Raw genomic sequence first — 12,083 nt, forward strand, 5'->3', positions numbered from 1 at the left:
GCTGCCAGATTTTTTTTCTCAGGTGTAGTTCAAGAAAATATTTGTGCATGGTGCTTAGACTATGCTTAGTCAAATAATCTGTGAATATGTATAACCCAAAAGTTTTGGGTTTTGTGATATTAAAAATTAGGTTAAGTAATATACACATAAGTATATATGAGTATATTTATTTTTAAAGTAACTGTTTTTATTGCCATAACATTTTCTATTATTATCCATATTCATAGCAAGTAATGTGTTTTGGTGTAAGCTGCGAGGCTACTCATTTCAATGGAAGAATAAAATTTATTTTTACTTTGTGGAAACAGATTTTGAAGATGTCAGAGAGACATTCAAGTCAAGCTTGCACTGGCGCAGAAAATGAGGTAGACTCTCCTACTGTCAATTTCAAATACTCCAGCTTCAGAGATTTTTGTTCCACATCTTCATTTCAAGATAGTGGCTATAATGAGTTGTTACAACCCTGCAACTTTGATAATACAGATAAAGAATTTTTTGGAAAGAAAGAAAAAGGCTTAACATTAACCCATGAACATCCTGAAACTCCAAATCTGGGTTTAACTCATCCTTTAGAATCACCAACTCAAAAAAAGAGAGTTGTCTTTTCTAGGAAGGAACATGATAAAACCCCAGAACTCTGTGAAACCCCTAAAGTCAGTGGAAAAAAATTTTTGCGGCGCAGAAGGTTGGACATATCTTTCTCTCTTCTAAATGGGGACTTTGATTCACAAAACAGTTCTCTAGAAAGTAGTATAAACCAAGTTCTCAACTTAGAAAAAAATATTCCAAGTAGTGCTTCAAGTTTCCCAAGGCAAACCAGTTTTAGTCCTTTAGTTACTAGTACATTGAAAACAGAAGAAGCCGCTTCCAGCAGTCAAATATTGAGACTAAATTTTTCTCAACAGAAGACTTCCACAGTTGATGATTCTAAAGATGATTGTAGCCTGTTTGAAGTCGAATGTTTATCTCCGATTCAGGGCAATAGTTTTACTGAAGACTCTATCACATGTGACCTTAGTGGTAGCAGTCTATTTATTAATAATGAGAATACATATCCCAAACTTCTGGGCTCCTCTGCTAGAGGCACACGTTGTGGAACAGATGAGAACATATGTGTGACTCCAGTAAGTAATCTTGTAGCAAACATTAAATTTAATGCAAGTCAAAGGCTCTCTCCTTCAACTGAAGTGAGGGGCAATATTTCAACACCTGAAGACAGTGGTTTTAACTCACTTTGTTTGGATAAATCAGAAGATTCCCTCTCTGACCAGGAAAGTTCTTTTCGAGAACTTCAGAAACATAGGGGAACTGTCAAAGTGGGGGACACCATAAAAAAGTCGGGGCATCTTCGAAGGCTGAGAAGACTGTCCACCCTTCAAGAACAAAGCTCACAATCTGAGACAGAAAAGGACTCAGACTCTGAAGCAACACCAGCAGCTGCTTCAGATACCTTGGAGGATCAGCTGAGCAGTGACAATAAGATCTTAAGCTTTAAGAATTTATCAAAGACCCCAGCCTTGCAGTTAGTGCACGAGCTCTTCATGAGAAGCAAAAGAAAAAGATTCCAGCAAAATGTTGCACATGAATTCTTAGAAGACACGGATGGGGGCCAGATAGCTGTACTACAGTGTGTACTTGCAGGACTGATTGGCAAGAAAATGGGTATAGAGAAGGTAGACATCTTAACAGAATTAAAATACAGAAATTTAAAGCATATTCTTGCTATGGTTTTAGATTCATTGACTGCAGAAAGCCTATGCAGGTAAGAAATATATCGTTTTTTTTTTTTTTTTTCTGAAATAAAACTTCCTTCTTAACACTTTTCTTTTTAACACTTTTTTTTTAAGTTGGAAAGTTTTTCTGTGAGTTGAGTTGTCCTGTTTTTTAATTTGTTTTGTTTTATTATCTCTATCTTTGATTATTTTATACTTTATCAAAGGTGGTTTAGTGAACTTCCCAATAGAGCTTACTAATAGAGTTCCTTCTGTTTAAAACCCTGTTTTAGGAGCGCCTGGGTGGCTCAGGTCGGTTGGGGGTCCAACTCTTGGTTTCTGCTGGGGTCCTGATCTCAGGGCTCATGGGGTCAAGTCCTGCCTCTGGCTAGGCTCCAGGCTCAGCCTGGAGTCTGCTTGGGAGTTCTCGCCCTGTGCCCCTTCCCCCTACTTGTGTGCGTGTGCATTCTCTCAAATAAAAGAGACAGAGTAAGAGAGGGAGAGAGAGAGAGAGAGAGAGAGAGAAAGAGAAAGAGAGAGAACGCACAAGCTAGGGGAGAGGTAGGAGAGGGGGAAGCAGGTTCCCTGCTGAGCAGGGAGCCCCACATGGGGCTTGGTCCAGGACCCTGCAATCATGACCTGAGCTGAAGGCAGATGCTTAACTGACTGAGTCACCCAGGTGCCCCAAGAAAAAAAATCTTAAAAAAAAATAAATCCTGTTTTAGAAGCATCAATATAGTCTTCTGGATAAAGTTGATGTTATTGCCATTTGGGAAGAGAGTTTCTAAATGTTGAACTTTATTTTTTTTTTAAATGTTGAACTTTAAATATTCAAGATAGCAAGCTATATTCCACAAGAGTTATTTAATGATTTAATAGTTCACATCCCACTGTCAGATTGCAAATTGTATTAAAGTTATGATACTTGGCCAGAAATAATGTAAAGTATTATGGTGACTAAGAAATGACAGCATACAAAGGATACCATTTAGTTATTTCATCTAAATTCTACAAAATGATGGTTAGCTTTCATTTTAGGGCTTAGTTTTTCCAGAGACCAAGGGAATATGGATTAGTTCATTTTTATTGCTAATAGGCAGTGGAATGTAATTACTTTTGGGAATTTCAAGAAAGTAGAAACTGAAGAATTTGTATTAATGGAGATTTCAGTGTATTGAATGCTGCTACATAATTAAAGAGAACCAGATATTTAGGAGTATTGGCAGTGGGAGCTTGGGTTATAAATACTGTGTTCATACTAGCAATTTGGGGGAGTTGCAGAACTATCAGAAGACAAGACCCTTGGGAATGCCATACCAGGAAGGAGGGAACCCTTGTGAACAGGACTTCTGCAAGGTGACAGTTGGGGGAGGACATGCAGGAAAGTTTGTGAATTTGATTTTGATAGGGATATGTCAAGAGTTTGGTTCATAGAATCTTGCTGTTTTTATGGCTACTACTTCTGCTAAAGCCCTTCTTCACCTTTCTTCCACAAATTAATTGTAGGCTATTGTAGAGAATTGTAGGATTTCATAGCTGAAACTCTTTTGAGACCTCTAGTCTAATCACATATTTTACAGATGAGAAAACTGTGCTCCAGAGAAGTTAAGTGAGCCAACAGCCTTTCAAAGAGATAGGAATATATCTAGCTCTATAATTGAGGCTCTGATGATGATGATGATTTTTGGAGAGGGAGAAGTGGGGGTAGGGGCAGAGGGAGAGCAAGAATCTTAAGCAGTCTCCCATGGAGCCCAGTGCCAGGCTTTATTCCCACAACCCTGAGATCATGACCCGAGCTGAAATTAAGAGTCAGATGTTAAACTGACTGAGTCACCCAGGAGCCCTGAGTCCTCTGATTTCCAATCCAATGCTTTCCCACAAACTCATATTAAGATTTAAGGCCTTTCTAAATAAACGTGATTGGGAATGTACTTGGTGCAACCCAAGTAGTATAATAAATAGTGTACCTGTATGTATGTGCCTTAAAAAAATGTTCAGTGAGATAAATTGTTTAAAAAAAATCAAGGAGATATGGCTGAAATACAGAATTTTATTTTTATATGCTGTAGTGTTTGGATAGAGACCAAGTGAAAAACTTGGGTGATACTTTTGGATGCTCACTTGTGGGAGCAGGTGATATTCAGTCATATTTTTGTAATTACTTCTTCTCCGCAGCCCTCCAAATGTATAGTATTTGTACTGCAGGATGTAAGTATGTTAGCAGTGTTTATTTTTGGTAACATGAGAGACTATTGTCAGTTGAAATAACTGTGGCAGATACCCAATTACATAGTTCATTTCTTCCTGATTAATGGGTGACTTTCTGCCTTTTCCTCTCCATCACTGATATAAGACACATGTATTGGTTTAGGGAGAGACAAGGCAACTGAAGTGGCCATGGTAACTGGAAGAACAGTAGTGTTAACAACTCAAGTATTATCTCCGTAACAACAGTAACCTTTTTTTAATTGTCTGATCTTTTATTCCCTTGGAGTGATTTAAGTAATAAAAAAGACCAGAGAGGGATCCCTGGATGGCTCAGTGGTTTAGTGCCTGCCTTTGGCCCGGGGCATGATCCTGGAGTCCCGGGATCAAGTCCCACATCAGGTACCCTGCATGGAGCCTGCTTCTCCCTCTGCCTGTGTCCCTGCCTCTCTCTCTCTCATTCTCTCTCTGTGTCTCTCATGAATAAATAAATAAATAATCTTTAAAAATAAAGACCAGAGAGATTATCTATTCTTTAATAATCAGTAAAGCCAGTTACTGATAAATAGGCAATCACTGGATATAAATTGTATTTTTTCTTTTTGTTTAATTGGAGATAAATAGTTTTATTTTCAAAAACAAAAGTATAGTGATTCCAGGTGAGAGTGACTATTCTTTGAAATTTTTACTTTTTTAATATATATATATTTTTTTATTGAAGTTTGATTTGCTAACATATAGTATAACACCCAATGCTCATCTCATCAAGTGCCCTCCTCAGTGCCTGTCACCCAGTCATTCCATCCCCCCACCTGCCTCCCCTCCCACTACCCCTTGTTCATTTCCCAGATTAGGAGTCTCTCATGTTTTGTCACCCTCTCTAATTTTTCCCACTCATTTTCCCTCCTTTCCCCTATAATCCCTTTCGCTCTTTCTTGTATTCCCCCACATAAGTGAAACCATATAATGATTGTCTTTCTCCAATTGACTTACTTCACTCAGCATAGTATGCTCCAGTTCAATCCACATTGAAGCAAATTCGTCCTTTCTAATGGCTGAGTAGTATTCCATTTTATATATAGAGCACATCTTCTTTATCCATTCATCTGTTGATGGACATCGAGGCTCCTTCCACAATTTTGCTATTGTGGACACTGCTGCTATGAACATTGGGGTGCAGATGTCCTGGCATTTCACAGCATCTGTATCTTTGGGGTAAATCCCCAGTAGTGCACTTGCTAGATTGTAGGGTAGCTCTATTTTTAACTCTTTGAGAAACCTCCACACAGTTTTCCAGAGTGGCTGTACCAGTTTGCATTCCTACCAACAGTGCAAGAAGGTTCCCCTTTCTCCACATCCTCTCCAACATTTGTTGTTTCCTGTCTTGTTAATTTTCACCATTCTCACTGGTGTTGAGGTGGTATCTCATTGTGGATTTGATTTGTATTTCCCTGATGGCAAGTGATGTGAAGCATTTTCATGTGCTTGTTGGCCATGTGTATGTCTTCTTTGGTGAAATTTCTGTTCTTGTCTTTTGCCCATTTCATGATTGGATTGTTTGTTTCTTGGGTGTTGAGTTTAATAAGTTTTTTTTAGATCTTGGATACTAGCCTTTTATCTGATAGTCATTTGCAAATATCTTCTCCCATTTTGTGGGTTGTCTTTTAGTTTTGTTGGCTGTTTCTTTTGCTGTGCAGAAGCTTCCTATCTTGATTAAGTCCCAATAGTTCATTTTTGCTTTTGTTTCCCTTACCTTTATAGATGTATCTTGAAAGAAGTTATTGTGTCCAAGTTCAAAGAGAGTGTCACCTGTGTTCTTCTCTAGGATTTTGATTGGTTCTTATCTCACATTTAGATCTTTCATCCATTTTGAGTGTATTTTTGTGTATGGTATAAGAGAATGGTCTAGGTTCATTCTTCTGCACGTGGATGTCCAATTTTCCCAGAACCATTTATTGAAGAGAGCGTCCTTTTCCCCATGGATATTCTTTCCTGCTTTGTTGAATATTAGTTGACCATACAGTTGAGGACCCATTTCTGGGTTCTCTATTCTGTTCCATTGATCATTGTGTCTGTTTTTGTGCCAGTACCACACTGTCTTGATGATTCTTTTTTTAAAATATTTTATTTATTCATGAGAGACACAGAGAGATAGAGAGGCAGAGACATAGGCAGAGGGAGAAGCAGACTCCATGCAGGGAGCACAATTTGGGACTTGACCCTGGAACTCCAGGATCATGCCCTGAGCTGAAGGCAGACGCTTAACCACTGAGTCATTCAGGCGTCCCTAAATTGGACTCTTTTTCTTTAACTTCTTCATTCTCATCAACTTTGGTTTATAAAATAGGAACTTTGTAGTGCTACCAATTAATGATTGTATTTGGCACTTAGTACATCCAATGAATTATTGATAGTTTTATGTTTGTTTAATCAAAATGATAGTCTTGTTAAGTACCTTAAATAGGAGGAATAGATAGAAACCTCTTGTGCTGTATAAATGATAATCGTTTTCTACATGTTGTGTTCCAGATTTTTAATTTTAGTCTCACATTTGAAGTTAAAAATCCTCTCAGTCTCCCAGTGGACTCATATTGCCTTAATAGGAAACTATGTTTTCCCCTTAATCATTTATAAGATAATCTATTGATATAATGCTGACATATATTTAGTATTTTAATGGGAATTCTTTCATAGGATAAAATAATATGAAATGATGTACATCAAGTCATACTTTTAATGTAAATTTTTAGGTTTAAATTTACTGTCCAAAATCTTTAAAGCAAGTTTTTCTTATTAATTGCCAAATGCAAAAAATGTTAATTTTGTGGAATGTATATAATATGAAGACCAATCTTTTTATTATAGTGTTTGGAAAGTGAGCAGAAATTGGCGTGAAATTATTGTTCAAGATAAAAAAGCAAATCGGAGGAGGAAATTTTATATCTCACAACTGAAAACAGATTCTGAGGTAATGTATATAATACTTTTCTCAAATGGATTTATAAAAATAATAATCAAAAAAATTTTAAAAAATAAAATAAAAATAATAATCTAATATTGTTGGACAACCTAATATGGTTTTCCTGCTATCTTTTGGCCCTTTTCACTTAGCAAACATTCACTCATGAATGTTTTACTTTTCCCAAACTCCATTTCCTTCCAGTCCATAAATGTAGACTACCTAGCATCAAGAGCGTCTTGTGGGGTTTTGTTGTTTAGGTGTGTGTGTTGTTAGCAGGGTTTTAATACCAGTGCTATGCTGGATCCTATTCGTAAGTAGATATCCTCATAACACTTTCTATCCAGTCTTTTGAGTGGATATTATGTGCCACTTGCTCAGATTGCAATGGTGAGTCTTTCTGAAATGGTCCCTGTTCATGTCCTGGGGATGATATGAATAAACAGGTAATTACAATACAGATGTGTTGGGAAGCCCAGAGTTAGTTCTTTTGGAACATTTAAAAGGAGTATTTGATACTTGGGTATCAAGAGAAGGCTTTTCAGAAAAGTACAACTCAGCTGAGACTTGAAGGATGAGGGAGTGAGTGAGTGGCTAGCCAGGTGAAGACAGGGAGGAGTGTTTCAGCAGAGAGAATAGCATAGAGGAAGGCCTGGAAATGAGTGACTGTGGCAGATTAGTACTGGTAAAGCACCATTAGCTTGTATTTTCTTGAAGATTTGAGAACCAGATTTGAAGTTACAGGAAAAGTCCTGCAGAAGCTGATTAAGTCTTCCTAGGGATACTACTTTGTGTAATAGGCATCTGATGACTCTGGCATCCATATGTATGGTATATGCAATTTTTAGACCTTTCTTATCAATCAATACCAAAAGAAATTCCATGAGAATTCTTGTTCTTGTTCTAGAGAAAAGCATTAAATAACAAGTAAATCTCTAATTTGACAATATAATAATTGAGATGAAACATGGTATAAACAAATATAAATACCTAGATAGATTGGTGGATTTCTCATTACAATGAAATATTAGGGACTGTACTTAACTACAATGTTGACTTTCTGTTTTACTTTGAAGAAAAGTTTTACCTTCTCACCTATGATATTGCCTTACAACTTACTCACAGCTCCTGGCTACTTATTGCTGTTGCTTATAAGAAAGAAAATATTAATTGCCTTCTTAAATTCTTATGTTTTTAGAGTGCTGCTCTATATGCTAAGGACTTACTTAAAAAACAATTTTTAAGTAAGTATCTATTAATACTAAACCGTTAGCTCCATGTACATTGTACATCCTACAAGGAAAGAAACGTGGTTGTGTTTGGCAACACTTCAGGTAATTCTAGATAAAATATTCTGTCTTTGTATCCTGCCCACCGCTTTTTTTTTTTCCAACTTTATTTCTTGAAGGACTATACATTCTCCCTTACTTGGATTTTTTTCTTATTTTGGTTTCTTTTTTAGATTTTTTTTCAGAGTAAAACAAATACATGGTTAAAAAAGTCAAGTTGGCTGGTATCCCTGGGTGGCACAGCGGTTTAGCTCCTGCCTTTGTCCAGGGCGCCATCCTGGGGACCCAGGATCAAATCCCACGTCGGGCTCCCGGTGCATGGAGCCTGCTTCTCCCTCTGCCTGTGTCTCTGCCTCTCTCTCTCTCTGTGTGACTATCATAAATAAATTTAAAAAAATTTAAAAAATAAAAAGTCAAGTTGGACTATGAGGCTTATAACAAAACACATTCTCTTGCCTGTCCCTTTGTACTTTTGATTCTTGCTCCAAGTTAATCACTTTCAACTCTTCAGTTCCTTCTGAGATTTACCTCCACATTTCTAACTAGCATGGCTTTACTGCTATTTCTTGGCTTTTTTCTTTGGAGAGTTTGTTCTCTAAACTCTCACCACTACTACCTACTACCCCACCCACCTGTCTCTCTGAACTCCTTTCTCCTTTTCTACTGCCTCACTGATATAATCACACTACCATTTAGGCATAAATCAAAACTAGGAGCTGACATTATTAAGATGGTATTGAGATTATGAGTTTTTGACAGCTGAAACATGCAGTTCTTTATGATTACACCTTTTTTCCTATATAACTTTTTCCCCCCAGAGTTAATAATTGCCAAGTTTCTTTTGTTTTGCTTAGTGTTTCTCTGTACAGATCCCTGATTCATCTCCTATTATCCACCAGAACTGGAAATCTCCTCTGTGTAAGTGCAGACAAATCAGGTATTCTTCCTGTTTCTTCCTTCTTTTCCCCAGAGACACCCTTCCTGGTGCACTTTGCTGTCCTGTTACGATATGGACTGGTTGCTTTCCACTTGAACTTTCCTAACGTCTATCATTAACTCAATGGAAACATTATAAGACAAAGTTGTTTGAGGGTTTTCCTCACACTTGTGTAATTTCTCTGAAAACTCCTTACATGTGAGAGTTAGAAGGCACACACCAGTTACATGTAATAGGATCTCAATTTTATCTATTTGCTTTGCAGCCATGAGAATGAGCATTAGAATTGGGGTATGCTTTTTCCATCAAATTTCTTAATTTACTGTATTTTTCGCTGTTCTTTTATAATCGTGGAAATGAACAATCACATGGCAAATCCACTCTCACATTTACATGTTTTCTGGTAACACGATGTGACTATGTTTGAAAAATTTTGGCCTTCACAAACATGTGCCTTGGTTGACTGCTTTGTCTCCTATTGTTCAGAGATGGTAGCACACATTTTAAAGTCTAGGAGGACTGGGATTAGACTGTTTTATTCACTTGGCACCTTTATGAGTTCTGTAAATATTTGTTAAATAAATGAATGTTTATTCTGTGGCTGAAATCTATTTCAACAATGTATCTCTATTCATTTTTTTGATTTATACACAATCACTGTGTTTACCAACTGCATTGAAATCCATCAAAATTTTGGTATGCTCTTGTGTCCTGTACTTGCGTCCTAGGCTGCAAATTATTTATACAGATGTACTATAAAGAAAATATTGAGTCCTTGAAAAAACTCAGTTGTATTCATTCTAATTTTGGAAAACCGATATCCATTACACATATGCATATGTTGTTAAAATGTTAATCATGGAATTTTTCATGACCAGCTAATCTTACTTCCTATACTCATCCTTCTACAATTTCTTATATTTTCTCTCTCCTCACTGTTAGGAGTCAATTGTGACAAAGGGAGACTATCAAGGGAGAGGAAGCACAGTTTTAGTTAAACACATGAGGAAATTCACTCAGTAGATTTTATTTTGATAATTGATTAAGAACACCAATTTGTTAAAAAAAAAAAAAACAACAACAACTATTTTTTCCTGTTATCAACTCCAACAAAATAGAAGGCTTACTGAAAATATTCATGGGGATGCCTAGGGTGGCTCAGCTGTTGAGCGTCTGCCTTTGGCTCAGGGCATGATCCCAGAGTCCCGGTATTGAGTCATGCATCAGGCTCCCTCCAGGGAGCCTGCTTCTCCCTTTGCCTATGTCTCTGACTCTCTGTGTTTCTCATGAATAAATAAGTAAAATCTTAAAAAAAAGAAAAAGAAAAAAAATTTCTTGGCTAAATATTTAAGTAATATGGAAATCCAGTTCAGATAAGAGCTACCTTTTTTTCTGGTTTTCAAACATCAAATCTTGTTTGTTAAAATATAAGTGTAAAAATGATTCCAGTATTTGCACGTATTGTAGAAACTAGCCAAACCAATTGGATTTCACGGTCTAGCCAGGCCCATTGTTCTTCTGACATGTGGCTAAGGTAAGAAACCTTCAAGGAATTCCATGATACCCCATAGCAAATTTTACAAAGATTCACTTCTTCTTAAACCTTGACTTAAAAAGGGGTTGGCAAACTCTAGCCTGTGGACCAAATCCTGTTCATTCCTTCTGTTTTGAAAGTAACAATGACAAGTAAAAAAATTTTTACTTTTACAAAAAAGTAAAAATTTTTACAAAAAAAAAATTTTGGAACATAGTCTTGCTCTTTCATTTACATATCTCTACAGCTGCTTTTGCTAAAATGGCGTTTGAGTAGCTGTGACTATCTGGCCTGCAAAATGTAAAATATATGCTATCTGGCCATTTTCAGGAAAAGTTTGCTAACCCATGCCTTAAATGGAAAAAATAACAAATCATGCAAACTTAAAGCTAATTTGTTTATTGTTTTAATTTTGTTCATTTATATTTCTTTGACATTTAAATGTTAGATGAGAGAAAAACATTTTTATCTAAAATGTTAGAAATTTCTTAGGGAGAAAATTCTAGTGAAATTCAGTGTGAAATCACTTTCAATATTTAAATACATGTGTATCAGAAAACTGTTCTGGAACTTTTAATATTACAGTATTGACTCCTCTTATCTTTTACCGCAGGGGGCTATATTAAATGTTGAGGATGCTGCCACTCGGCTCCATCTTATAAATCGATCAGCTTTAAAATCTGTACAAGCTCAGGCTAGGATACCAGGTTTTCAGAAAGGAGAAGTTTCAACATTTTCTCCTTGGGGAGAAGTTTTGACACCTATAGCAAGCTCTTCTGTTACTCACTTAAGTAGTAAACAGGAAGAATATGTTAAGGTAAGTATTTATCATAAGTTATTAGAATTAAATATTTAGAGTTTGAAATAAAATGATTCTCTGTATGAAACTGGAAGATTTAGTGTATATGCTTTCACTGCAGGTTGCCAAAACACTATTTATTGATGAAGCATTAAAACCTTGCCCCAGGTGCCAATGCCCTGCTAAGTACCAGCCATTTAAGAAAAGGGGACTGTGTAGCCGCACAGCCTGTGGTTTTGACTTTTGTGTGTTATGTTTATGTGCTTATCATGGGTCTGAAGAATGTAATAGAGGAGGAGCAAAGCCAAGAAATAGAAAAGATGCTCTTCCAGGAAGTGCCCAGAGTAAGCAGAATTTAAGACGCCTTTAAAGAGACTTTCAATATAAAAGAAGCATTCCCCCTAAACAATGTTTTGTCCGACTTAAAATTATGAATATTTTGAAAGCATGGAAAATTTCCCATTAATGACAGATGATGATTTATTTCCTATTTTGTATATATCATAATCTATGTCTGTATTCTTTAGTGATGAGTTTGAAAAAATTTTATTTTACTGTGTCACATTTTCCCATTTTAATAAGTATTTTAAATAAAGAATTTTTAATGTTACCATATATATGTATTTAAGTGTTTCATGTAACCTTTGA

At 36.3% G+C, this 12,083-nt stretch overlaps 1 protein-coding gene across 1 annotated transcript; it reads left to right on the forward strand.

The window, feature by feature from the left end:
* The first annotated feature begins 314 nt into the window (after window positions 1-314).
* FBXO43 (F-box protein 43) lies at window positions 315-11,794 on the forward strand. The gene is made up of 4 exons (XM_072733691.1): window positions 315-1,762; window positions 6,783-6,885; window positions 11,250-11,453; window positions 11,717-11,794. The coding sequence occupies exons 1-4, from the start codon at window positions 318-320 to the stop codon at window positions 11,792-11,794; spliced, it is 1,830 nt and encodes a 609-aa protein (XP_072589792.1). The 5' UTR covers window positions 315-317.
* Window positions 11,795-12,083: the final 289 nt, after the last annotated feature.

Source organism: Vulpes vulpes, chromosome 13 (assembly GCF_048418805.1).
Source record: "Vulpes vulpes isolate BD-2025 chromosome 13, VulVul3, whole genome shotgun sequence".
In the NCBI taxonomy this organism is placed as follows: Eukaryota; Metazoa; Chordata; class Mammalia; order Carnivora; family Canidae; genus Vulpes; species Vulpes vulpes.

Coding starts and splice junctions, on each gene's coding strand:
- FBXO43 (XM_072733691.1), top strand. CDS start 318: ATGTCAGAGAGACATTCAAGTCAAGCTTGCACTGGCGCAGAAAATGAG. Junction 6,886..11,249: donor AACTGAAAACAGATTCTGAG/GTAATGTATATA, acceptor CTTTTACCGCAG/GGGGCTATATTAAATGTTGA. Junction 11,454..11,716: donor AACAGGAAGAATATGTTAAG/GTAAGTATTTAT, acceptor ATGGGTCTGAAG/AATGTAATAGAGGAGGAGCA.